Raw genomic sequence first — 24,725 nt, forward strand, 5'->3', positions numbered from 1 at the left:
AAAAAAAAAAAAAAAAAAAAAAAAAAAAAAAAAAAAAACCGCCGTTAAAGAGAGGGAGTCGGCACCGACGCGGCATGGGCTTATATAAACAAGGAACAGAAACAGGTCGCACTCCGACACCGTTCCCGGAATCGCGACTTCACTCTGATGCCTTAATACAATCCCAAGCAATCCACAGGTATCGTTTCGATTCTTCTTCTTCTTCTTCTTCAGCATTCTGCAGAGTCTTTCGAGTAATTCATGTAGTAGTTAGATCTGGTTGCTGTCTCTCGATCCTCTGATCTTACTGCCGGAATGTGTATATGTCATCTTGATTTCTTGGTGCCACATTTTGTTGCTTTTGATTTCTAATTTCTTGGCGGAATTTTGAAAGTGATTTGCTGATACTGGATACATGTATGATTTTCTGATGATTGAGAGGTTGTGTTCCTGTGGTGTTACTGTAGCGTTCAATTTGTTGGTAATTTGTTAGTCGATCATCATAAGCTCCTTTTTTCGAGTTCATTCATAGAGACTGTTTGCATTTGGAAGCTTGTATATGTGGTTACGATGTTGGTTAGATAAATGTTAATTAAGACGAAATCCTCCACCTATGTGAGCCTTTTTTTTAATCTAAATATGCTTTTGATTTATTTTTATGGCATGGTGAGATTTGGATAATTGTAGTTCTTATAGAAAATAATCCTGGTGACTTGCAATCCTATGTTGAAGTACTGACTGATTCATCACTTTAAGTTTTTGGGTTTGGTTTGAGTGATTTAACATGGTGGAACTTCCACCCTATGTTTGAATCGCTGTAATGTTATTTTCACCCTAATTAATATTGATTGTCATTTGTTGGGCCTTCTACATATTTACAAACCTACAATACCTACAAGTTAAGGAAAGTGTCAAAGTATTGATGTAATTAAATTTACCATAAGTTTTGGGTTGAGTAGTGATTTAATATCATATAGTTTCATTTTTATACAAATGGAAGATGGCAGTGTGGCTTCGGTTCTCTTCCCCCATCTCTCAAAATATTGTTTTTAGTAAGAACAACCTTGGATTTTCTTATATATGCGCCGATATGTGAATTGATGTGTTTACTTTTATTGCAGAGTTGGTTTGTGTATCAATTGTGACCCTGTTGTCTCCATTGTCACGGTTTTCGTCGTTGCAGTATTATGGAGACTGAAGGTACAGATGTTTGCATGGATAAAGAGCCAGATCGTGTTATAACGTATTCCTCTAGAGGTGGTTCCCATGCTTCATCTTGTGAAGATAGCCTCAGTCATCAGGATGTCATGGAGTCATTTTGCGAAATAAATGGGGATCACGATATCAACAATTCAGAAGAGGGAAGTGAATCAAAGGAATATGAAGTGAAGGAATGTACAAATGAAAAATCAATCAAGATTCCTGAAATGCACCCTTCAAAGAAACCAGGCCAACAGAAAAATGTGGTTAGCAGGTTGACTAATGAAAAAGAGAGACTGGAGGAGAAGGTACAAGAAGGAAAGAACGATGAGAAATTACTGTTAACTGTGAATTCATTGAAATCTTCTGCTGGAAATGCTCGTTCAAGACATACTGTTCCACAGCCATTTGCCTTGGCAACGGAGAAGCGTGCTTCATCGGGTACTCGACTTCCCAGCGCTATCACCACTGAAAAATCTACCAAAAACAATATTCGGCCTGCAAAGACCAAATCAAATCAGGTACATTCTTAGTTCCCAGGATTTGTATAATTCAATTCATTGGACATGCTTAACCCACTGCTTTCACTTGAACGGATGTTTATCAATGAATTTGCTTTTACTTTCTGCAGCCCACATCTCCTAGGGTGTTGAGGAAGCCACTGCAACCTAATAACAAGAAGCATGCTGACGAGGAAGATTCCTGCTCTGCGGTTTCCGTGTATCTTTCTCATCTTTACACTATTTTATTTGGTACTAGATTTAACCTTTCCACATCTGCTCTAAAATTGATTTTTGCCATCGAACGGTAGCAGTGCAGCATCAACTCGGGCTATCAAGACCAGAATTACTGTTGCATCAGTTCCTGCATTGAGGTGCACAGAGCGTGCAGAGAAAAGGAAGGAGGTACTACAGCCAGTTCATCTTATCGTATCCAGTTTCTTTGTACCCAACTTTTTCTATAATAATCTATATCCTACATTCTTACGACATTTTTTCTTATGTATTTAGTTTAATTCGAAATTGGAGGAAAAACTCCAGGCTCTGGTGGCTGAGAAGACCGAGTGTGAGACGAAGTCCAAGGTAAAATATGTTCTTCCTCTGGTGGAGGAGGATATTTGTTGCTGCCTCCCTTTCCTTTCCTTTCCTTTCCTTTTCTTTTTTTTGCTTGTCACTGTCTGTAAATCTGTTCTTATTAGTTGATTCCTGAAGTTTATTCTAAAGTTATTCTCTTTCTTTCCTTGTCATCTTCATTAATCTTCCCAAATTTGAAGGAAGAGACTGAGGCCGCTATCAAACAACTAAGAAAGAGTTTATTATTCAAAGCAAATCCAATGCCAAGCTTCTACCACGATGGGCCTCCTGCCAAGGCTGAGCTGAAAAAGGTACTTGTTACAAATTTTTGTGGCCCCTACATTATCTTGACAAACAGAGAGCATATTATTGGGAATATACGAATTCATTTTCTGCTTAAATTATTATTAATAATACTGTGTGCCAGCTCCCACCAACTCGTGCAAGGTCACCTAAACTTGGCCGACGTAAGAGTTGCAACAATGCGGTTCTATCCAATGGAGACAAGATAAAATTCAGTCATGGCAAGGGAAATGGCCATCGTACCGACAGTTCCAACAGAGATACTATTGCATTGGATGTCACTGAGAATCGGAGCAATGTCATTCGCTTTGTAGAAAACGAGCTGAAGCAAGGAGAAGCCTTTTGCGAGGTGATTTCTATTGATGTAAATGGTCCAAACAATACAAATATTTCTGTCCAGTCTTAAGTTGGTGACGAACTTCCAAGTCTCTTCTACCATGCTTTACCTCTACCATTTTCAAGAGTTCGTTGCAGTGGTTTATGTAATTTATGAAATGTAAATTTCTGTAATTTATATTGTTTGTTTATGTGGAAGCTTTTTACTTCCAGATCAAATAATTTTCTTCTAAGGGCCCTCCCCCTGACAGAAAAAAGGAACCAGAAAGAAGCAGATCTACTCTACTAAGATGTGGTTCGAGCTATTGTTTCCTTTGTTACTTTTGTACGTAAATTACACATTGACCATTCTTGTTTCATAGACTTCGATCTGAAAATAAAAGTGGATACTGTTCCTGTGGCTTTATTGCTTTCTGTTACATGACTTCCATTATTTATGAACCTAACTTTGCTTTCTATTATACAAGAAAGGACTATTCCTCTGTCGGTTATTCACGTGCACGGTTGAGGAGGCAAAACAAGGTGCGTTTCTTGAATCCCTGTCTGGAAAATATTTTTGCTTGAGCAAATTAAGATAGAAGAACAAAAAGGGCTAGCGCAAAAATGTATGAAATTAGGTGTTGGAGCCTCGCCCTCGAATGCTATGAGCTGAACAACTCTTGGTCGTTTTATCTCATGAGTTAGGTTTATGAACTTCGAGTATTTCGAGATTAAGAAGTTAGCGCTTATTTTTTGCCTTCGCTGTGCTTTTTGACAGGGAACTTCTTCAAATGCAAAACATGAAACAAACTCAAAAAACCAGTCTCCTCACGGATGTTCTTCTCCAGCCATGAGGAGAAATCTTTGGTCTAGCATCTCAACTCCCAACCGTCTCGTACGACACATCCAGCTCGTGAGTTGCTTGGTGCCCTTTTCTAAGGTAAAAGAGATCCTTTTACCCTTTGCTTCTTCTATGACATATAACACGTTTAATATCTTGGATATCCATCAAGAGATTTGAATCTCTCTCAAGATTTACTATTAGTTAAGTTGAAGGCGTCTATCGTTTCCACTAGTATAGAGGACTCACACCGATTCGACATACAAACTCGATGTCTTTCCTTACAGCTAAAGCTTCTATAGTTGCCAAAAGAAGAGGGGCTCCATAAATAAGAAAGATTTAGCTGTCATATTCCTTGGCTCTTGGGTATTTAGCCTTCCAAATGTGTATGTATTGTCTTGGTTCCATCCAACCAAATTTCCATTGATAGTTTTTTTCTTACCAAATTCTTATGAATGGCAATTCTTCATTCGTTATTTATGCCCAGACTTCAATATGACATTCAAAATGAAAACAAAAACCAAGGTATTGATTGTGCACATACTGAGCTATTCTTAGGCTTTGGATAAGGCTAGGTTTGAGATGTGTTTTGGGGCTTTTGTTGATTCGGGTTGGGGTACGGGTTCAATGTGCAGATGATTTGGTCAATCCGACCCAACCTGATAACATAAAAGAAAAAAGAAGAGTTGGGCCCAAGTACACGTACTCAATACATGGTACGTGTACTCCTCCTTGCACGATGCACACCTTAGTCCTCAGCCAATGTATCAAAGATCAATCGTCATCAGTACTTCTTCCCAGTTCCTACTCGAGTACCCTCCTCGTTACTCTCCGCCCAATACAAACACAATATATAGTCTTCGCACAGCACAATTGACGGCTCCACACCCACATCCACCTTGCACAGCATCATCCTCCTTGCAGTGCACTCTTCAGTCTTTGGTCGATGTCTCCTCCTCACATTCTTTTGGTCGGCACCTCCTCCTCGCCAATCGTCACTCGGTTATTCTTCCTTCCTTCCACAGTTATCCTCCTCACAATCCTTCTCGTAGTGCACTCTTCAGTCTTCGATTGGTGCCCGATGCCTCCTTGCAAGTTGCCGCATAGTTATTCCTTCCTTCCACTCAGCTCTTTTTCCTTCCTTCTATCGTTGCTCTCTTCAGCAATCTTGAGCATATATTTTGAACAATTCAACAACTCAATCAATCCAAACAACTTGAACTTTTGAATTTGTCTAAAAAATTATTGGATTGGTCTAAAACCTATTTACTCCCTTTAGCATGATTGCTTAGGGTTTTGAGTGGTTACCCATGTACCCACATGTTTAAAGTTATCATGAACAATTACACATGTTTAATTCATTTAAAATTTGATGAAATTAAAAAAGAAAAAAATTCTATAAAGTTTTTTATTTGGATTACGTGTACCATCAATTGGACCCAACAAAAATTATTTCTGATTTTCTGATTTTTTAAAATTAAATTTATAAAAATTATTTCTACTTGTTATCAACCTTTTTATTCTTTATTTTTTTATTAATACGGGTCATGATTGAATGCAATTTCTTTATTTTGGAAGGACGGTTCCAAACTTTGAGACGGCTCTTTATGCTCACTTCATGTTCTTGATTTGACAATAACATTTGGATTTTTATACTAATTAAATAAATGAGATAATAATGTTGTCGGGTTCATCATTATACTCATTAAACGGTTTCTTAATCCCGACAAAAATGCCAAGGTGGATGACTGGATAAAATTACATTTAAGGTATCTTAAGTTTCGTTCATAACTCGAGGTTCAATTACTCTGGAATAGATTACAAACTTCGAATTGACATATTGAATACTAACTCTAGAATTTAGGAAAATTTTATTATATTACTTTTAATATTTTGATTTATGATTTAGCTATTGATCATTTTAATATTGATGAGAATAAGAATTAACATGTTTCAATTGATCATAAGTTCTAGCTGACTAAGATTTTGATATCGATATATGACTAAAATTGAAAAAGAAATTAAAAAAATTGCACGTGGGGCGACTCACTAGATCCAATTCCTACCTATTTCCTGAAGTTTCTAACATTGATTTCTTCGTCAAGCTAGACGATTTAACCAAGGGAGAATGAATGACTCAAAAATAGACTTATAATTCTATAACAACTCCTACCCACCATGAAGTAGATATATTTTTGTTAATAATATAATATTAGAGAAAATAAAAATAATAAATGAGATGATTTAAAAAATACCCGTAAAATTTTAAGTAGCATTTAACCCCTTTTCTTTTAGTAATTTTTTTTTAAAAAAAATTCTTACCATCAATATACAGACTAAAACGTCTATCGACAACACATAAATTATCTTCATGCTTATTAATGTTACTTTTGAAAGTTCATGAGTATTTTTAAAATATTGTAATAACGGTAAGAGTATTTTCTTTAAAAGAAAATTAAAACCGTTGAAAACTCGATATTTAAGCTATAAAGGTATTTTTTAAACTATTTTGAAAAATTCATTTTAAACAAAGTATTAGAGTTTAAATCCAAAAATAAATATCTAAATAATAAATAACTCAATTAATTCGATAGTATACTATAATAAAAAAAAATTAAAAAAAGGTGTTCTTTTGGGCTTATCATTAATATAACCGGTTGAAATATTTATTAAATTTATTTATAACAAGCGTGAAACATTTGTTCTTTTATTTTATTTTATTTATTTTAAATCTCTACCTCCTTTTTCGAGCCTATAATTTCTTTATTATATTTCACTTTAAATTTTTAATTAGATTTAAGTACTAATTTATTTTTATTTATTTTATATAGTCTTCGATTCAGATTCGTCGTTATATTGTCGACTTTTGTCTATTTTAGTTTTGTTAAGATTTTAATGCAACCCGACTCTTATTAAATTTTATGAAATATATTCATAATTTTATATTAAAAAGAATTATCGTTGCGTATATAAAATTTACAATTGAAAATTCGAATCTTTTAAAAGCATAGAAATTAATAAAGTTGACCGAACCTCAAATGAATAAATTAATCCAAAATAATTTACTGAGTTATCTAAAAAACAATTTTGACTGATACAAAATTTTTTAAAAAATACTTTTACTATTAATTACGAAATAATTTTTTAAATTTTCATATATATTTTTTTTTAAATTAAAAAATTCTTAGATTTTTTTTATATATATATATATATTGATTTGATTTTATATTTATATCCAAATTCAACCGTGATATTTTAGAAGATATGTGAAGGAAAATGAAAGAGAGAAGAAAGGGACGGATTTCAAACCAATTATTCAACTCCCTTAAATAAAAATAAAAGTTGTCACCTCTTTATCCCAAAAGTTCTCACTTTTAAATAATAATTGATATATATTTCTTCCGTCCTCTAGTTTTACTTAATATCGTTAAAAATCACGAACCTTCATAATAGTACGATATTATCCGCTCTAAACACAAGTTCTCGTTGTTTGCTTTTGGTTTATCCAAAAAGCATCATTTCAACGTAGATGTATTCCTTGCTTATCTTTCGAAATGACGAGAATTAATAAATTTACAATACAAATTAAGCGATAAACTCATAATTAAGCTACAAATTAGCAAAAACCAACTAACAAAAATTAAAAAATAAAAACTATAATATGTTGGATGATGAAAGTCCCACATCGGTTAATTTAGGGAATGGTCATGGGTTTATAAGTGAGGAATACTAACTCCATTGGTATGAGGCCTTTTGGGAAGCCCAAAGCAAAGCCATGAGAGCTTATGCTCAAAGTGGACAATATCATACCATTGTGGAGAGTCGTGTTCGTCTAACATAATAAATATTAAAAAAAGTGACAATTTTTAATATATACATGAATCACATTTAATATTTTAATGTATAGTTTTTAGATAAATAAATATGGGTATGTTCTAAATTGCCTTTATATAGGCTGGCACTTTCAAGTTTATCCTAATCTTCCACTCCAGCAATCGCCGGCGGAGTTCTCTCTCCGACATGAAGCTCTCCGGTAACTCTCTCCCCATCCTCTCCGAGGTTATGGGAGTCTAACGTTTTTGTCTTCTTTCTCTGGGTTTCTGATTATGTTGTGTTTTGTGGTTCAGATCTCGTCGAAAATGGCGGCGGAATCGTCAATCAGGCTCGGATCATCGCCGTGTCGTTGGTCGGAATCGCGGCGGCCGCCGGAACGCGTTACCACTGGGGCAGGAAATCGAGGCCGTCGGCCGTGATCGAAGATCAGAAAATCATTCCGGTGATCGGACGGACGGAATCCGGCCGGTCCGGAAACATTGAAGCGTTCCCTCACTATGTTGGTATGGTTCCAAAAATTTAATATTATTCATTAATTAATATTTTTTTAATTTAATAAAAATAAATAAATATTAATTAGCTCCTGACCAGTCAGTAGGTTAGGTATATGACACTGTGTCGTTATATTATTATTTATTGACGACAATAATAATTAACCTACAAATTTGGAAAATTTAAGAGAAGGTAATAAGACGGAAAATTGTTTGACTGATAATTTATGAATTCTATTGCAGCGAGGCAATTAGGGTTTACGGATGTCGGGGAGTGCCCGAGGTTGGCAAAGTTGATGAACGATTATTTGAAGAAGAAAAAAGGATGTGAAGAATCGATATACGAGTATTTAATTGATGAAAAGGATGGTGATTCGTTATACGTGAAGCTAATTGAAGAGTTGGAGACTTGTATTTTGAGCTACTTTGCTTTTCATTGGGACAAAGCTCCTCAATTGGTTTCTCAGGTATGCTTACTCTCGACACGACCATATTTTATTATTAGGTTGGTTAGATAAATTATAAGTGTTCGAATTGATCATGTTAATTACAGTTGTTTGTTCTTCTGGGAAGACGATCTTCGTTGGGTTGCCCATTTTCTTATGGGGCCTCGTGGGGACCTTAAGAGACCCACTTTTATGGAGCGTAATGGAGAGGGAGGGAAAAAATCGGGAAAACTAAATATTTTCGTCCTCGTCCCGTATACCCCATTTTTATATTATTATATACCAGATGAGGATTTTCGAGGAATACAAATAACCTCGAGTTTTTTTTAGATGTGGCTCGGAGGATAATTTTATATGGAACCCTATTCAATTATATATATGTCTCCACAATTAAATAATTTAATAAATTAATTATTTTATTTAAGCTAAATTAATAAAAACATCATTTAAATTTTACCTTTCATCAATTTCAATAATACTTTAAACTTAAAAAAAACATTTTGAAATACTTTTAAATCTTTTTAAAAAGTTTAGCAAATGGTTAATATTTTGTTTTAAAAAATAGCGATGAATTTTTCAAAACGTTTACAAAAATACCCTTTCAATTTTAAAAAATTTCATTAATATTTTTAATTTTAATTTTTTAACTCCACAAACACATTTAAACTTTTTTAAAAAATTCAAAAATATTTTCACAGTTAACCCACATTTTATAAATATTCTTAAATTTTTAAAAATAATATTAAAATTATTAAAGATAATTTATAATATTAAATTATTAAAATTATTATTAAATTAAATAATATTTTCACCTTTTTTATTGAAAGACTAAGTATTAACAAAATAAATAATTGGAAATAGATTGCAAAAATGACATTAAAATAGTCCCATAAAGTTTTTTTTTTTTTTTTTTTTTTTGAAATATGATATGAAATGTGCATGTAATTTATTGAAGTAGTTGGGACAATGATTTTAATTATAATTAAAATAACATGTAACATTTCCTCATGTTATGAATAAAATATGATATAATATTATTATACAATGATATTGTTTTCTTTTTCTTTTTTCTAAATATTTTATGTCAAAGACTTTATTCTATAGGTTTATCTCTCTATTTATTTAATATTATTTGGTAAATGATTGAGTGTATACTCATTATTTGGATATATATTACATTTAATATTCGATAATTTTTCAACGACAGAGATTAGTGATGCATTAATATTCTGAATATTTGATATTTGAGTTTTATGAAACTTAAATTATTAATGTAACGTGTACTATATATAAGTATAATTTTTTAAAAAATAATAAAAAAAATAACCCGACCAACAAAAAATTTCGAGATTTATTATTTTTAATTATTATTTTATACATAATATTAATTTTTGTTGGGTTGGTGCAGGCATTGACGGATGAATCTGAGCACAAGACAAAGTTCAAAGGCTTAGTGATGGCCGCCACGAGGTTTATATTTCTAGATTCTAATTTCTCAACTTTTAAAATCAATTATAATCCAAATAAAATTAAAAATAGTAATAAATTCAGAAATATTTTGAATAAAAAAGAAAATTAAATGTTTTTAATTTGATGAAGCTCAGGAAGCAGAGGTTCGAGAGGGTGACGAAGGAGCTGAAAATGACGAGGGTTATATCGACTCTAGTCGACGAGATGAAAGCAATCGGCGGCGGTGGCGAGGCTGATTCTAAATGCACCGACGTTATGGTGCCGGTAGCGCTTAGTCGGAGGAGCCCCGTTCTCCTCCTCATGGGCGGCGGAATGGGAGCGGGTAAAAGCACTGTCCTCAAAGATATCCTCCAAGAGTAAGTTTTAGCCTCGTACCAATTAAGATATATTCTTTATTTGATTTAATTGGTTTGGTTGGGTTGAATTTCAAATAATTTTGGGTTAATTAGACCGACCGTTTTGTAGACCGTTTTGGTCGGAAGCCAAAGCAAAAGCCGTAGTGGTAGAGGCGGACGCTTTCAAAGAAACCGACGTCGTTTATAAAGCAATTAGCTCCATGGGCTGCCCCGATGACATGCTTTCATCCTCCGAGCTGGTGCACCAGTCATCGACCGACGCAGCATCGTCGTTGTTGGTGACGGCGCTAAACGAAGGCAGAGATGTGATCATGGATGGAACTCTTTCATGGGAGCCGTATGTGGAACAGACGATTGAGATGGCGAGAAATGTTCACAAACATCGGTATCGCATGGGGGTTGGCTACAAAGTTGCTGAGGATGGCACCATCACTGAAAATTACTGGGAACAAGTGAGCCCAGATGAAGAACATCAATATGATTTTGATGGGATAGTTGAGAAAGATCGAAAGCCTTACCGAATTGAATTGGTTGGAGTTGTTTCTGACCCGCATTTGGCTGTTATTCGAGGCATAAGGTATGAACAACTTAGGTTAAATTACAAATTTCGTTCGCTTAGATCTTATGGTCTAAAAGTTATAATCCGTTTTTAACCCATGTGAGATATTTCAATCTACTCTCATCTCTCAATGGTATCAGAGTCAATCATTGGGTGGTGTGTCAGTGAGAACTGAAGAAGGATGAATTGAGAGATCCCACATTGATGTGATTGGAGATGGGAACGAAACATTTCTTACAAGGGTGTGGAACCCTTTCGTTAGTAAATGTGTTTTATAACTGTTGTGGGATCTCTCAATCTACCCTTATCTCTCAATGGTATCAGAGTCAGTCACTCGGCAATGTGTTAGCGAGGATGCTAGGGATGGATTGAGAGATCCCACATTAGTTGAAGAGGGGAATGAAACATTTCTTATAAGGGAGGGTGTGGAAACATTTATCTAGTAAAAACGCCTTTTATAATCATTGTGAGATCTCTCAATCTACCTCCATCTCTTAATGGTATCATAGCCAGTCATCGGGCAGTGTGCCGGCGAGGATGCTAGGTCCCTAAGAGGATGAATTGAGAGATCTCACATTGATTAGAGAAGGGAACGAAACATTCTTTATGAGTGTGTAGAAACCTCTCCCTAGTAAACACGTTCTATAACCGTTGAGATGAATAAACAGGAGAGCAGTAATAATTGGAAGGGCGGTGAGAGTGAACTCACAATTGAAGTCCCACAAGAGATTTGCAAGAGCTTTTCCGAGATACTGCAAGCTTGTTGATAACGTTAGACTCTATTCCACCAATGTCCTCGGCAGTCCCCCAAAGGTAAACAAATCTCGAAAAACGGCTAAACTTAAATATTAGTGTATGAAGTTCAAAAACTAAACTTATAATTATTTACAGTTGATTGGGTGGAAAAACGGAGACACCAAGTTACTGGTGGATCCCGAGGAAATCAAATGTATTTTGGTGACGAGTAGGATGAAGGAGAATGCAGCTTCTGTTTATGAACTTTACGAAGATGCAAGCGTTTTAAGTGAGGAAGGTTCTCTATGGAAAGACACTGTCATGTCATCTTCTAGGGCCAATGTTCAAATGGAGTTGAAGGCTTCCATTCAAGCCATTGAATCAAAATAACAACTCTTTTGTATTTGGTCGGGACGTTTACACTCTTAGGAATGAAGGATCGGGTCAATTTGTGTTCGACTTGTTACATAATGTTTTTTTAGAAATTCGTAAAGAACCCTTTTGAATGTTTGGCGTGTACTAGTCTTGAAGTGATCTTGTTGCTGAGTATTGACGTTTTTATTGTTGTTTTACACTCTTTCTCTCTAACATCCCTCGTTAACCACAAAGTGTTGAACATTATTGTTAATCGTTCTATTCTTGAATGACATACGTAGTTCGTCAAGTGAGTAGAATGCTTATTGGTGGTCAATCAGGAGGACGTTTTCTATTTGTGGTTGTCGTTAGCTATCACTATGAACTTCGTTGGCTAAAAAAGAGATGGTATCAACTCCATTTAAAACAAAATACAAACCTACGAGAATTCACGTTCAAAGGAGAGTAAGAAAAGAGAAGAGAAAACGAAAAAACAAAGGAGGTGACAACCACGATGACGACTACCAATACGGGATGAGAGAAAAAAAGAGGAAAAAAAACATTTTTTATTTTAAATAAATTTAAAACTAATTTTTTCAATAATAAAGAGTGATATTTTAGCTTTCTTCTAGCTTATTAACAATATATATATTATTATTATTATTAAAAAGGTATTGGGCCTAATATGGGCTTCATTGAAAGCCCAAGTATGAAGCCCGTATTAACCAAAACTGGTTCCACTCGGCCTAGGGTTTCAGCCACTGGAATTGCAGCAAGTAACCAACATATATATATAACACTGAAAAACGAAGGCTAAAAACCCTGCAGATTGTGAAGCTTCATCGCGCCGATTAGCTCTACCTTCTCATCCCGGAGTTCCGACAACGTAAACCATGGTATGTTCTCAACTCATTCTTCTCTTCGATTTATCGTTCATCTCTTTCAGTTTCTTTGATGGCGTTGCCTCGGTCTCCTTTAGGCGGATGTGGAAGCCGATGTTGCAGTGGCGGGGCAGCCAAAGAAGAGGACGTTCAAGAAGTTCAGCTTCCGAGGCGTCGATTTGGATTCTTTGCTGGACATGTCTACCGATGAGCTGGTCAAGCTCTTCACTGCCCGTGCACGCAGAAGGTTGCTACAACTGAATGTGTCATGAATTGATTTTTGTGTTCTTTTTCGTTCTTAACGTACACGTTTTTCTAACATTCTTATGGTTTTTGGATAGGTTTCGTCGGGGTTTGACAAGGAAGCCAATGGCTCTTATCAAGAAGCTTCGTAAAGCGGTTAGTATCTTTTAGATCCATTTCTGCCTATTCAATATTGCAATTATTTTACAACTTTGTATTGTTTTCTGATTCTCACTGGCGATGCTGTTTTCTGGAATGCAAATGGTGATGGACTCTTTCCTGTGTAGTATCTTAATCTTGCCATGGTTTAGGTTAAATTTTTCTTCAGTGTTCTTGATGAGTAGATAGGTGGAAAGAAAATGATTTAATTAGGCCATTATACCTTAAATATATAGTTTTATCAGATGAGAATTCCAACAATATGTTTAGACTATGAATCAATCCTTTTGAGGGCTGTTATTAACTTATATTCTCAAGCTTCCCTGTAATTTGCTTTAACCTTCAAATGAACAACAATGAACTGAAACTTTGGGAAAGTTTTCATTTTCCATAAGCTTTTGCCCCAAATCATCTAGTGGGAAATTTTGCCCTCATGATCAACAGTTTTGAATCAGTTTCATCACAAAGGAATGCACTCCCACTTTTATTTCTGAAAACACACGCTGTTGTCCTGATAGTGTGGTATTCTTCATTATTAACACGAGTCTGACTTCAAGCCGACATGTTTTACCAACTTACGTTGCTGCTTGCAATTCTCTCCCTTGTTTTTGCTATTGGATTTCTCGTATCCTTACATGGGAACTTACCCATTGTTGGATATGTAAGTTGATGTACCATGAATCTCCGAATCTCGTCCTATACGGTTGTGTTAGTTCTTGCAGTTGTTCTGACTTTTCCATTGGATTTCTCATATCTTAACATGAAAACTCAAGATCATCCTTCAGTGGTAGATTTAGATTTGGAAGTGAATATATTTTGAATCTCCAAAATTTATCATTTCATTTTGAACTTTTATATTTTCCATTTTATATCTTCAGTGGTAGATTTATATGTGAACGTATCCTTCTTCTCTGGATACCTCTTCCTTTTCCAAAAAACAGAAGAACAGTTGAGCTATTTTCTTTTGATGTCTCATCTCATCTATTTATTTATTTTTAAACTGAAATAGAAAAGGGAAGCACCTCCTGGTGAGAAGCCAGAGCCCGTCCGAACACACCTTCGGAACATGATCATTGTGCCAGAGATGATTGGAAGCATCATTGGAGTTTACAACGGCAAAACATTCAACCAAGTTGAAATCAAGCCAGAGATGATTGGCCATTACCTAGCAGAGTTCTCCATTTCATACAAGCCCGTCAAGCACGGTAGGCCCGGTATTGGTGCCACCCACTCTTCAAGATTCATTCCTCTCAAGTGAAAATCAGTGTCGAGTTCTTGCTTGCTTAGTTTTGTTATATTATTACATGAAACTTGGATGTTTATCAGATTTTGTTCCTAGTTTTTGCCCATTTTCTATGCTTTATATAAGCTGATTAGTACTATGGAGGCTTGAGCTATTTAGTTTTTTGAAGCTGTTGTTACTGTTAAAATTTTTATTCTACTTGTCTCATCTAAATGTAGACTTGGTTGTACCTTTCAGTTTTACGTGGTTGTTTGCTCAAATATGTCTCGTTATATTTCATATCTATGGTCTAGATATATGTCCAGATTCGAATCTGTTAGTTTGAACGTACCTTCTCTGTTAGATTGTGATGTTTTATTTATCGAAATGAACTGGGTTTCTCCTCTTTAATTTGAGAGCGGCCGCCATAACAATTTTTTGTTAATCTTTTAAAAAATTATCCTTCAAAATTTTACTAAAATTATTTTTCATAAAGTTTGAAAAGTAGTAAAGTTATTATTATTTAATTAAACAAAAACGTGTTAATGGAATATAGTTTATTCAGATGAAAACCACATATTATTCAAAACCATTCTTAATTCCCACATGATTAGAAATTCAAGTCAACCACAATAATTGAATATCAAAAGAAATACTAAAATATATTTATTTATAATAAGACACACAAAAACAATATTAAAAAGAAAAAAGAAACTAATTTCCAACGTGTACTCTGTACCCCACACCACTTGTTATTTAAAATTAAAAATGGCTTTATTTTTGGTCTTTGGATCCTTCCTAGCATTGCCTTCGAAATCTCCCATCTGCTTCCCTTACCGTGGCCTGCAACACTCTTTCCACTTCGGCTCCTCCCATCTGCAAATCCCAAAGTTTCTTAAAAAACTCAATTCAAATTATGATCGTTGTAAGTTTATGGATAAAAAATAGACATAAACGTCGACTGGGTTAGTTCCTTACATGGGTATCATCAATGGCTAATTGGGCTGAAAACAGAGAGTTGAAGAAATTGGCATGAATGGCTTTGGGATTTATTCGTCCAGTTTTAAGAACATTAAGAACAGCCAGCATTGAATCGATCCCAGATGAAGGATTGGGCAATTCCAACCATATGGGTTTTGTTCCTTTCGCATTCTCTCTGTTTTTCGCTGCAATCGCCATCTCCAGCTCTGTGTTTCTCCTCTTTAACATCTCCTCCGAGACTCTCAGCTCTTTAATCGTCCTCGCCGCCGCTTGAACTATGGAGTTCTTATCATTCTAAAAAACAATCCCATATGGATCAGCCCATGAATTCGATTCAAAAACCGATGCAAAAAAACGTCCTGACCTTAGTTTTCTTAGGAAGCAGGGAGTGGATTCCCAAATAGCTCTGTTTCTCTCTCTCTCTTCTCGTCCTCTCGTTCATCATGTGCCTGTGACATTTTTCTCTCTCTAGATCGCCTAGAGCTGCCGCTTCTTTCTTCTCATGCCATTGCTTTCTCCAGTACTCAATCACCCGTTTGTTAACGGAATTAGAGGCGTCGGCAAGATTGTTTTTTTGCTCGATTCGGAAATTGGGTCGTGACAGATATGGTACAAAAGCACTTTTTTGTTGTTCGGCGGGAGCGGAGATAGGGGCATCGAGCCAGAAGAGATCGTTATGCCAGAATTCTACTGGAAAAGTATCATCCATGGGGGGAGGTGAAGAACGGTTTTGTTGTTCTTTTTTCAAAAATCAGTTGATTTGCAACGGTCAAGGAGATTGTTTGAGTGTGTGTATATATATATATATATATATGTTTTGGTGATGGAGATTAATAATAAATGAGGTTATTAAACATGTGATCAATGAGATTATTGTGGGGTTTATTTTTTGAGTACGAGATTATTAAACATGTGCTTATTTGGACTACTTGTGGGATTGAATTTGGTCAAACTTTCTGCCTAGCTCGTTTGGGAGGACTTGAACATAGGAATGGACTCATAATCTTGAAACTCTTTGACCGTGGATCCCACACATGCCTATTTTTGACCAATTTTAAAATTTGGATTTGTTGGATTGGTAATTCAATTAAACTCGGAATTTTCCACAACCCAATTCTTTATTTTATGGTTAGGTTCAGGTTGTGAAATAACGAAGCGTCAAATGGAGCAGTCCGACGACAAACACTAAGTGGAGAAGTTTGAAGAAAGTGGAACAGAGCGCCGAGCAGAGAGATAGTTGGTGACGACATCCGATGAGAAGCACAAAGACATGGTCGAATGGAGAAAATGAGAACTGAGAAAAGAGTTCAACGAAGAAATAAAGAGACAAATGACGTTGACGTCTGAAGATACACATAGACGAGACAAGAGACGAAACATAGAGAGAGTTGAGAGGAGTCAAAAGATGAATGCTATGATGTGAGTGTTTGAAACTACGAGTGTGAGAGTCGAGACTTCATTTCACTTACCCATTTACCCTCAAAGTTGAAGATGAACGCTGTGTGAGACTGCAAAACAAAGTCTCGAACTCACAGTCAAAGAGTAGATAGAGAGTCCGAGAGAAAGTTTGCAGACGCGCCAGGGGTAGGGGCAAACGCATACGATGACTCATGGGCTTCAACTGCATGAGCTTGGGGCTATTTTATTATTATTGTTTTTTTTTTTTTAAGATTTTCGAGTTGAGTTGGATTGTACCAATAATTTGAATTTCGAACCCGAAATCTGAACCGGATCGGATTCCAAAAAACAAACCCACCCAAATGCAAAATCCTTTAAAACTCAATCCGACCCTTATAATTCGGGTCGGGTGCCTACCATTTCAACACCAAGAAGCCCAAAAACAAAATTGGCCCAATGGGCTTTGTCAACAACAAAGAACCAAAACCCAGTTGGGACGAGGTCCGTCGCAGCGTTAAAATTGCGATTTAGCGGGAGGCCGTGAACCTCGGTAACGGGAAGGGGCAACTTTCTTCTTCTTCTTCTTCTTCTTCAGGTTTGTTCTGAAACCCTAGCTTTAAATCATTCTTCTGGTTATGTTTGATTCGTGTTAGTTGCTTCTCATTATGATGATTTGGATGCTTGAATTTCTTGAACAATAGCACTTTCTAATTCTCTCTCTCTCTTTCGCTCTTCCACTCAAAATCACCAATACTTCAATGGCTAAAATAGTGCCATTGTCATAATTTTCAAAGATCGTTTCTTAGTCTGTGTATGATGTGAAGGGGGGTTTCTATTTAATTAGTCTCCAATCATATATGATTAGAGTTTGATTCTTTTTGGTACGATTATATTGTTGCTCGAATTTACTGAACAATGTCGTTACTGATCACTCATGAATACACGCTAATGGTTTAATGAGAAAGGAAAGTGGTGCTATTTGATCATCACCTAGAAGGTTCTATAGTTTAGCATGAGGATATGTTTTTTTTTAAAGAGAGAATTTCATGTTTGAAATTTACAAAAAGAATGTGTTAGGATAAGGGAGGTATGACTATAAGAAGCGAAGGAATTAAACAATACTCCAAGAAGATATGAAAATTTAGAAGATTCTAGTATAAGTTTGTGTTTTCTCTATGTATACTCTTTGATTTTTTTTCTTTCCATAGATTCGAAAGGAAGTCCATAATAAGCTTTCGTCAGAGTTTTTGCATTCTTGAAAGAGGTGGTACGTTAAGGCCATGTCCAATAAATCCTTTACCTCCCTAGGAAAAGTGAGATGTCATTTGAAAATATTGAGTATCTTTGTCTAGAAATTATAAGTATATGTGCACTTCATAGACATGTGGTTTTGTGATTCAGTTATCTTTCTTGCATAATTAACACAAATTTGAAAATAGAATCATGAAGGGCATTCTTTGGTTGTCATTTTTAATATGGGTTTAATATTGTTGGGGTTCTCCTCCAGTCCCCTGCTCGATTCCCCTTTCACCTTGGAGCCAAGCTTTCCTATATGGTAGTGGGGAAAATACAAGAATAGAGAAAATCAGGGTAAATAATGTGAGTTTTCTGTTCTAGAGTAACCATAGATTATGTTGAAGGCGACTAAGAGAGTGAATCTCTGATATATCACTTGGCAAATTAGTTAAATCTTGAAGCATGACTAAAGCAATATGAAATTTATCTCTCAGGGAAGTGAGTTATTTTTTTTTATACATGCACAGGCAAGTTGAGTCTGGGGAGATGAGTGTCAGTCAATTCAGTCAGATTGGCCTTTTGGTGCCATTTGTTCAAGACATTGTTGGATTTGGAAGTAACTGATAAAATTTCCGTTTCTCTGCTGTGTTTGCATTTACACTAGATTATAAGAATGGTAATGGTGGTCAAATCCATTGGAGGAGGCTCTTTTCATTTTTCATTATTATTCTTATTCAATGTTTTAAAGGTAACATTTTAATTGTGTTACCACAACTGGATATTGGGAAATATGATAACTTTAGTCGCATCATTTGAATTTAGATAAAATGCTACTTAGAATCAAAATACTGATTGTAACTTGTAAGTCTTACTCCTCAAGATTTCTGATAGGTTGAAGGAAGAAGTAGGAAAAATGTTTCTCAAAGTGCAGCTGCCATGGAATGTCATAATCCCTGCCGAAAACTTAGATGCAAAGGGCTTGATGCTCCAAAGGTCTATCATAATCCGTCTGCTAGATGAATTTGCCACAAAAAAGGCCACAAAGGATCTCGGTTATTTTCTCGCAGTTACGACTCTAGAAAATATAGGAGAAGGAAAAGTTCGACAGACCGGCGATGTCTTGTTTCCAGTTATTTTTAGTGGTATCACCTTCAAGCTTTATAGGGGAGAGATCTTGGAGGGGGTTGTTCACAAGGTTCTCAAACATGGCGTTTTCTTGAGATGTGGCCCTGTTGAGAACATATATCTCTCTTATCTGAAAATGCCAGATTACCGCTATGTGCCGGGTGAGAATCCCTTGTTCATGAACGACAAGCTTTCAAAAATTGAGAAAGATGTAGTCGTACGTTTTATCGTCATTGGAACGAAGTGGCTCGAGGCAGAAAGGGAGTTTCAGGCACTGGTGAGTTTGGAGGGTGATTATCTAGGGCCAGTTTCTTAATGAATTTCGGGCACTGGTTTAGTTTGTATTCTGTATCTAAGTACGTCTTGATAACATTCCGACTCATTTCGATGCAACTAACCTTGTTGGATGTTGGAAGTTTGGGATGGAACAAAGTTTAGGGGACATTATTAATTGAAGCTAAATGTTTGTAGGAAGTTTCTTGGACTTAATAGTGTCCCACTCTGTTTAATTATCTTGTTTATCGCTTCATATGGACATAGAATATGTTAGATATTTAAGTTCCAAGCATTCAACTCTTGGATGTTTATTATACTCATGAAACATAGCCTACGAACCAAATGGATCGCAGGCTCATCATACAGAGGTTTCCATTGAAGAGGATGAATAAAGAGAACAAAAGAACATCCTTAGTATAACCCACATGGCTTTAGGTGATAATCAGAGGCAGCCAAATGGTATTATTTAGCGGTAGTAGAAGAAGAATAAGATGGTCTAAAGAACATCAGGGCCGCCATGGCAGCATGTGAATCTTATCCCGCTTCCCATGTAGCGACGACACACAGGGCAGGTGATGATCAGAGGAATCCACCCACTAAACCCGATTATATTCACATGTGTGCAGTGAAGGCTGCTGGCAGTGAGCTCGTCGAAGTAATCTTTGAAAGAACCAGAGAAGCCTACTTGACGCAAGTTTTTCTTCCATATTTGGAACTCGTCAATGGCTTTTAGTATCAAATCGCCACCACCGATGAACACGACTGTCGGACCTTTGGTTATGATTGCCCATCCTTTCTCAGTTTCATAAGATATCATCCGCGAAATATCTTCGGAGGCAGTCGATCCATGTAGTTGATGCTTGAGAATGAAGTAACTCCGTTGCGCCATCCAGAAATTAAACATGACGGCTGGATCATGTTCGCCTTTGTTGTTCCGTCCCACGGGTACTAATTCAAATGTAATTCCTTCTTCTCTGGTCACAGGATCTCTCTTCATGGCTTCTGCTGATTCTTCAAAATTTTTTACCCATCTAGGATTGTGTCCTCCATAGAATATGACATTCCTTTCCTGGTTAATCTGGTTCAAAGAATGGTTGTTATGAGCTTAGATTTTGAACGATCAAATGGTTGTCAAACGAGATAGGTCTCTAAGAAAGTGAAACAAAATGCAGAAGTCAAGAAACAAGAACGTTACCACGACCAAGCTCTTCAACCTTGGTTGGTCGGTAAATTTAAGAACAGTTGAATCAATCCAATTCTTCTTCATCAAAACTTTTACCCTGTCGTACGAGAGAGGAATGGCCTCTTTTTCCCATACTCTCGTCAAATGGATAGCATTTGAGAATTCGACTTTCGATTGTGTATCGAGAACGACCAGTAATAGGTCTTCTCTAAGCTCCCATCTCTCCTCCAAGAACCTCACACCTGCAATTTTTGTAGCAAATGGCACTACGAACCATTTCATTTCAGATTTCAAAGCTTCATATGCTTCCTCATCACCATCATTAGGAGGGTCTGAAATTACAGGAATCCAAACCATTTCAAACTTGTTTTCCTTCTTCACTTCCTTGTAAATCGATTGAAGAATCTCAAGATCTTCTCTTGAAAAATTCAAACTCCTTGAAACTATCAATATCAACTTCTTTTCCTTCATAAACTCTTCAATATGTTCCTGCATTCATACAGATTGTGTTGAACTATATTCAAATGTTCTTGAAAAACATATCAGTTTTTGCAATGTAAATGAATGTATTTGAAGACCTCCAATTGAGTAGAACAGTTAATGAGAGGCCTGGCTTTGTGTTTGCCATTGATCAGCTTGGCAAGGAACAGTGTGACATCGGTAGGAAAATGATCGGTTTGGTCGACCAGCCATCGATAAAGTTCTACCTCTTCTGCAGAACAGAACCCATTTTTTTTTTCTTTTCCTTCAGTTTCTTATTAAGTAAATGGCTACAAGAAAACTTCCATTAGAGAAGAAGAAATTGACCTTGTTGTTCTCGGATGAACTGCATATGATTCTCAAGTGTCAAAACTAAAGTGCTCACCTTTTCTGTCATTTCATTCAAATATTTCTGTGTTTGACCTCTGAAATTGCCCCAACAACCGTTAGATTATGAAAAATTTAGTCTCGTTCGATACCTGTTTAGTTTTTAAAAATTGTGTTTCAAATCTTACCGTTTTTACGGTGGTTTTTATCTTTCTTAGAAAACGTTTGAATTTAGAATTGAGTTCCATATATAAAAACAAACGAAACAAAATGTTATCAAATGATAAGGACAATGGACTTCTACAGTGATATGTTATTGTCCACGGTAGATACAAGTCGTAACAGACCAAGCCTACTGCTAGCACATATTGTCCTATTCGGACTTTTCTTTTCGAGCTTCCCCTCAAGGTTTTAAAATGCGTCTGGTAGGGAAATGTTTCCACTCTTATAAAGAATATTTTGTTGTCATCTCCAATCGATGTGGGATCTCACATCAACTCTCGAAGATTACTTTTTGAGCACTCTAAAAGGCTTCATATAAAGAAGTTAGATGGAACGAAACCACACGGAATGCACTTGGTGTTAGACCACTCTCACCTTAATCTCTTCCCCTTGAACAAAGATATACTTCTCGTATTAGTCTACCCGACATGGACGTGATACGTCTACTCTCCATTCAAATCTACCTGATTTGATAGAGCTCTTTTTGCTTGCCACATTTTAGTCCCACTTGGGATTCATCCACAAGTCTCACTAAGTTTGTGACACAACTAAGTTTAGACCATGACTTAAATACCTATTATTGAGGACAATGAAACTCCACCTGTATTCATGTTAATATGATATTGTCCACTTAGAGTATAACCTCTCATGTCGTTGTTTATTATTTGATATGAAAAATTTCTCTCTACTCGTGGCGTGGAAGAGCGAGGAAAAAAAAAAAAAAAACTTACTCGACCCCTGAAAGATAGCAATGAAGTTCAATGCTGGAAGCCACGAGAATGTGAATAATCCAATAAGAAACCAATGGGATCCGGCGAAGTGCTGCAGATAACTCAGGCACATCTTTTGTATCATATTTTGATAAGCTCTTGAATTCAATTATGTATTTAACTGCCTTCAAACAATTGTAGATCATACTGTTTTGGTTGAAAAACACCTGCCCATACTTCACAGACTCCAACTCCTTTCTCAGCAAACCCACTCGCTTGATCATTGCCAATGATTTAGCGAGTGGATCCGAATGAGAGTGATTGTCGAGATGCCACAAAACTCCATAGTTCGTCATGAACGCTGCAAAGATCAGCATCGCCTTGGCCTCCCATGGATATCTTGTGAGTTTCGAGAGAATGTCGAGAGTCGTTTTGTGTACTGTTTCTACCCCTGGAGGCTTACATGCCATCTGAAATTTTATATCCTAAACATATTAGTTCCAATACCAATTGGGAAAAACATGTAGAAGTTTTTGTGCTGATTAATGACCTCTGATGAGATTTGATGAAGGGTGCAGATTGGAGGATCAATTGGGGAGGAGGGATAATTCATGGTGTCCTCTGCCAATACAAAATTCCCTTTGCTTCCTTGTGCCTGAAATGATAGGGCGGCCCGAGCGTTAAAAATTTAATATCAAGTAAAATAGATTCTATCATGGAAGAACGAGCTTTCTTGCTCGCCCCTCTCCCCATCTCTGAAGGGACGTAAGTTTAAGCACTGAACTTGAAAGGAGATGAGATTCATTCCCTTGCATTATTGGTAGTACTAGAAAAAGCTCTGTTAAATGTACTTTGCATAGAATAATAAGAAAAAAACTCGAGATCAACGAGAAGGCAAGTGAATCTAACCCAATGAGAAGCTACACAAATTTGATCTGAGGCTTTGAGGACGTTTTCAATGAACACAACGTAGTTATCAAGGTCGATCTTCATCATCTCCTCGTCAGTCGTAAAGTTGAATATACGATTCGTGATAACATCGTCCGACAAGTGCTTTAGATCCGGCTCTTCCTTGTCTGTTTGCTGTGATAAAGCAAGCGCCAAGGCAGTGGCCGAGCTCTTGGAACGAAGTAACGACATGGTTTGTTTGGAGTCAAGATAGAGAGATTTGGTTTGATGCTATTTTATTGTATATTCCTTGGCTTTGATTTGTATCTTATTTATAGCTCTCTCATAAGGGTGAAAAATTAGAGAAAAAGCAAAGAATTTGAAGGAGTTTTTGTTCAAAGAAAGAATGAATTTCATTGGTGATACTTAGATGAAGCTTTAATGAAGTTTCTCTACAAAGCTTCATTGAGTGCTTAAAGAATATAGAAGTTGCTGCAGCTTATATTGAATAAATATATACTATTTTTGACTTTTGTTTAGATACTTTGGGTGACGAAGTTAACTAAAAAATTTCCCATGTAAACATCACTCTAGAGGAAAACTTCTTTTAGTTTTGAATTTTCGATCTAGATCCACTTTGGCAAGATTTAAAGAACGAGGTCGGCGAGATCCCACATCGGTTAGAAAGGGGAACGAAATATTTCTTATAAGGGTGTGGAAACCTCTCCCTAGTAGACACGTTTTAAAACTGTGAGATTGACGACGATACATAATGAGCAATTGATAAAATAAAACGTACTTGCCAAGCAGAGAGAAGAAATTACATTTTAGGAATGAATTGTACAAATTTCCAACCATTATTTGCTCGGGAGGAGATTGAACCTTTGATGTTTTAGATGATAATCAATATTTTATTTACTAAACTATGCTCTAGTTGGTAGATATGAGTCAATTGAATTAGTCAAATCTTGATCTTTGTATACAAATATTAAGCGTGTTTATATGACTCAATAACTTGAACCATTTGAACTACCCAACTCAGATTGAGTTGGGTTAGATTTTTTTTTTTTTTTTTTTAAGTTTGGGTTGAGTTGAATTTTTGGAAAGTAAGAAATTCGGTTCGGTTCGTGGGTTAGAGCTGTTTTAGTCGAGTCAATCTAATCAACCCGGATCACAACTCAACCTGACTTTTAAGCTTACTATGAAAATTAAAAATATTTAACGTTTGTATAAATGTTAGTAATGCGTCATGACTTATAAATATTTGACATTTGAGTTTTATGAGATTTTAACTATTAATGTGACATGTAATGTGAATAAGTATGATTTTTTAAATAATTAAAAAAAAGAATTGCCCGACTATCCATACTAACCAACCTGGAAACAAAACTCTATATGAAAATAGGGCCACCAACTCAACTAACTCAAAATGTTAAGT

General features: G+C 36.0%; 6 protein-coding genes across 11 annotated transcripts; 4 read left to right on the forward strand and 2 right to left on the reverse strand.

Annotated features, from left to right (window-relative positions):
• Window positions 1-55: 55 nt before the first annotated feature.
• On the forward strand, window positions 56-3,297 carry LOC111499375 (protein WVD2-like 3). 4 transcript variants are annotated; one of them, XM_023150959.1, is made up of 7 exons: window positions 56-178; window positions 1,163-1,700; window positions 1,811-1,899; window positions 1,994-2,084; window positions 2,190-2,261; window positions 2,453-2,563; window positions 2,680-3,297. In XM_023150959.1, exons 1-7 carry the CDS (start codon window positions 75-77, stop codon window positions 2,959-2,961), a joined length of 1,287 nt encoding a protein of 428 aa, XP_023006727.1. In that variant the 5' UTR covers window positions 56-74; the 3' UTR covers window positions 2,962-3,297. The 4 variants fall into 4 exon arrangements, with proteins under 4 accessions (XP_023006727.1, XP_023006729.1, XP_023006730.1 ...); XM_023150961.1 differs by having other exon boundaries at window positions 68-178; window positions 1,101-1,700; window positions 1,988-2,084; XM_023150962.1 differs by lacking the exon at window positions 56-178 and adding an exon at window positions 231-298 and having other exon boundaries at window positions 1,101-1,700; window positions 1,988-2,084.
• A 4,359-nt stretch (window positions 3,298-7,656) lies between these two features.
• On the forward strand, window positions 7,657-12,174 carry LOC111499370. The gene is made up of 8 exons (XM_023150953.1): window positions 7,657-7,744; window positions 7,839-8,048; window positions 8,280-8,503; window positions 9,891-9,952; window positions 10,087-10,308; window positions 10,418-10,885; window positions 11,536-11,680; window positions 11,759-12,174. The coding sequence occupies exons 1-8, from the start codon at window positions 7,732-7,734 to the stop codon at window positions 11,990-11,992; spliced, it is 1,578 nt and encodes a 525-aa protein (XP_023006721.1). The 5' UTR covers window positions 7,657-7,731; the 3' UTR covers window positions 11,993-12,174.
• Window positions 12,175-12,739: 565 nt separating this feature from the next.
• LOC111499397 (40S ribosomal protein S15-4-like) lies at window positions 12,740-14,742 on the forward strand. The gene is made up of 4 exons (XM_023150993.1): window positions 12,740-12,852; window positions 12,936-13,084; window positions 13,179-13,236; window positions 14,249-14,742. The coding sequence occupies exons 1-4, from the start codon at window positions 12,850-12,852 to the stop codon at window positions 14,495-14,497; spliced, it is 459 nt and encodes a 152-aa protein (XP_023006761.1). The 5' UTR covers window positions 12,740-12,849; the 3' UTR covers window positions 14,498-14,742.
• Window positions 14,743-15,144: 402 nt separating this feature from the next.
• LOC111499387 (transcription factor bHLH92) lies at window positions 15,145-16,222 on the reverse strand. The gene is made up of 3 exons (XM_023150980.1): window positions 15,807-16,222; window positions 15,440-15,736; window positions 15,145-15,337 (listed from the first exon to the last, which is right to left on the reverse strand). The coding sequence occupies exons 1-3, from the start codon at window positions 16,149-16,151 to the stop codon at window positions 15,260-15,262; spliced, it is 720 nt and encodes a 239-aa protein (XP_023006748.1). The 5' UTR covers window positions 16,152-16,222; the 3' UTR covers window positions 15,145-15,259.
• Window positions 16,223-17,352: 1,130 nt separating this feature from the next.
• Window positions 17,353-19,730, forward strand: LOC111499394 (DNA-directed RNA polymerase V subunit 7). Of its 3 annotated transcripts, none has more exons than XM_023150987.1 (2): window positions 17,353-17,435; window positions 18,968-19,730. In XM_023150987.1, exon 2 carries the CDS (start codon window positions 18,990-18,992, stop codon window positions 19,515-19,517), a length of 528 nt encoding a protein of 175 aa, XP_023006755.1. In that variant the 5' UTR covers window positions 17,353-17,435; window positions 18,968-18,989; the 3' UTR covers window positions 19,518-19,730. The 3 variants fall into 3 exon arrangements, with proteins under 3 accessions (XP_023006755.1, XP_023006757.1, XP_023006756.1); XM_023150989.1 differs by having other exon boundaries at window positions 17,353-17,418; window positions 18,966-19,730; XM_023150988.1 differs by having other exon boundaries at window positions 17,367-17,435; window positions 18,957-19,730.
• Window positions 19,731-19,752: 22 nt separating this feature from the next.
• On the reverse strand, window positions 19,753-23,753 carry LOC111499359 (protein SIEVE ELEMENT OCCLUSION B-like). Its single transcript, XM_023150934.1, has 7 exons — window positions 23,309-23,753; window positions 22,950-23,054; window positions 22,421-22,869; window positions 21,468-21,565; window positions 21,239-21,372; window positions 20,673-21,149; window positions 19,753-20,555 (listed from the first exon to the last, which is right to left on the reverse strand). Exons 1-7 carry the CDS (start codon window positions 23,537-23,539, stop codon window positions 19,974-19,976), a joined length of 2,076 nt encoding a protein of 691 aa, XP_023006702.1. The 5' UTR covers window positions 23,540-23,753; the 3' UTR covers window positions 19,753-19,973.
• Window positions 23,754-24,725: the final 972 nt, after the last annotated feature.

The sequence above is a fragment of the Cucurbita maxima genome, unplaced genomic scaffold (assembly GCF_002738345.1).
Source record: "Cucurbita maxima cultivar Rimu unplaced genomic scaffold, Cmax_1.0 Cma_Scf00026, whole genome shotgun sequence".
Taxonomy (NCBI): domain Eukaryota; kingdom Viridiplantae; phylum Streptophyta; class Magnoliopsida; order Cucurbitales; family Cucurbitaceae; genus Cucurbita; species Cucurbita maxima.

Coding starts and splice junctions, on each gene's coding strand:
- LOC111499397 (XM_023150993.1), top strand. Junction 13,085..13,178: donor ACTGCCCGTGCACGCAGAAG/GTTGCTACAACT, acceptor GTTTTTGGATAG/GTTTCGTCGGGGTTTGACAA. Junction 13,237..14,248: donor TCAAGAAGCTTCGTAAAGCG/GTTAGTATCTTT, acceptor AAACTGAAATAG/AAAAGGGAAGCACCTCCTGG.
- LOC111499359 (XM_023150934.1), bottom strand. CDS start 23,539: ATGTCGTTACTTCGTTCCAAGAGCTCGGCCACTGCCTTGGCGCTTGCT. Junction 23,055..23,308: donor TTTGTGTAGCTTCTCATTGG/GTTAGATTCACT, acceptor CTATCATTTCAG/GCACAAGGAAGCAAAGGGAA. Junction 20,556..20,672: donor GGTTGAAGAGCTTGGTCGTG/GTAACGTTCTTG, acceptor TCTTTGAACCAG/ATTAACCAGGAAAGGAATGT.
- LOC111499394 (XM_023150987.1), top strand. CDS start 18,990: ATGTTTCTCAAAGTGCAGCTGCCATGGAATGTCATAATCCCTGCCGAA.
- LOC111499375 (XM_023150959.1), top strand. CDS start 75: ATGGGCTTATATAAACAAGGAACAGAAACAGGTCGCACTCCGACACCG. Junction 179..1,162: donor CAATCCCAAGCAATCCACAG/GTATCGTTTCGA, acceptor TCGTCGTTGCAG/TATTATGGAGACTGAAGGTA. Junction 2,262..2,452: donor AGTGTGAGACGAAGTCCAAG/GTAAAATATGTT, acceptor CCAAATTTGAAG/GAAGAGACTGAGGCCGCTAT.
- LOC111499370 (XM_023150953.1), top strand. Junction 8,049..8,279: donor AGCGTTCCCTCACTATGTTG/GTATGGTTCCAA, acceptor ATTCTATTGCAG/CGAGGCAATTAGGGTTTACG. Junction 10,309..10,417: donor CTCAAAGATATCCTCCAAGA/GTAAGTTTTAGC, acceptor ACCGTTTTGTAG/ACCGTTTTGGTCGGAAGCCA.
- LOC111499387 (XM_023150980.1), bottom strand. CDS start 16,151: ATGGATGATACTTTTCCAGTAGAATTCTGGCATAACGATCTCTTCTGG. Junction 15,737..15,806: donor TGCTTCCTAAGAAAACTAAG/GTCAGGACGTTT, acceptor ATTGTTTTTTAG/AATGATAAGAACTCCATAGT. Junction 15,338..15,439: donor TAGCCATTGATGATACCCAT/GTAAGGAACTAA, acceptor TGGGATTTGCAG/ATGGGAGGAGCCGAAGTGGA.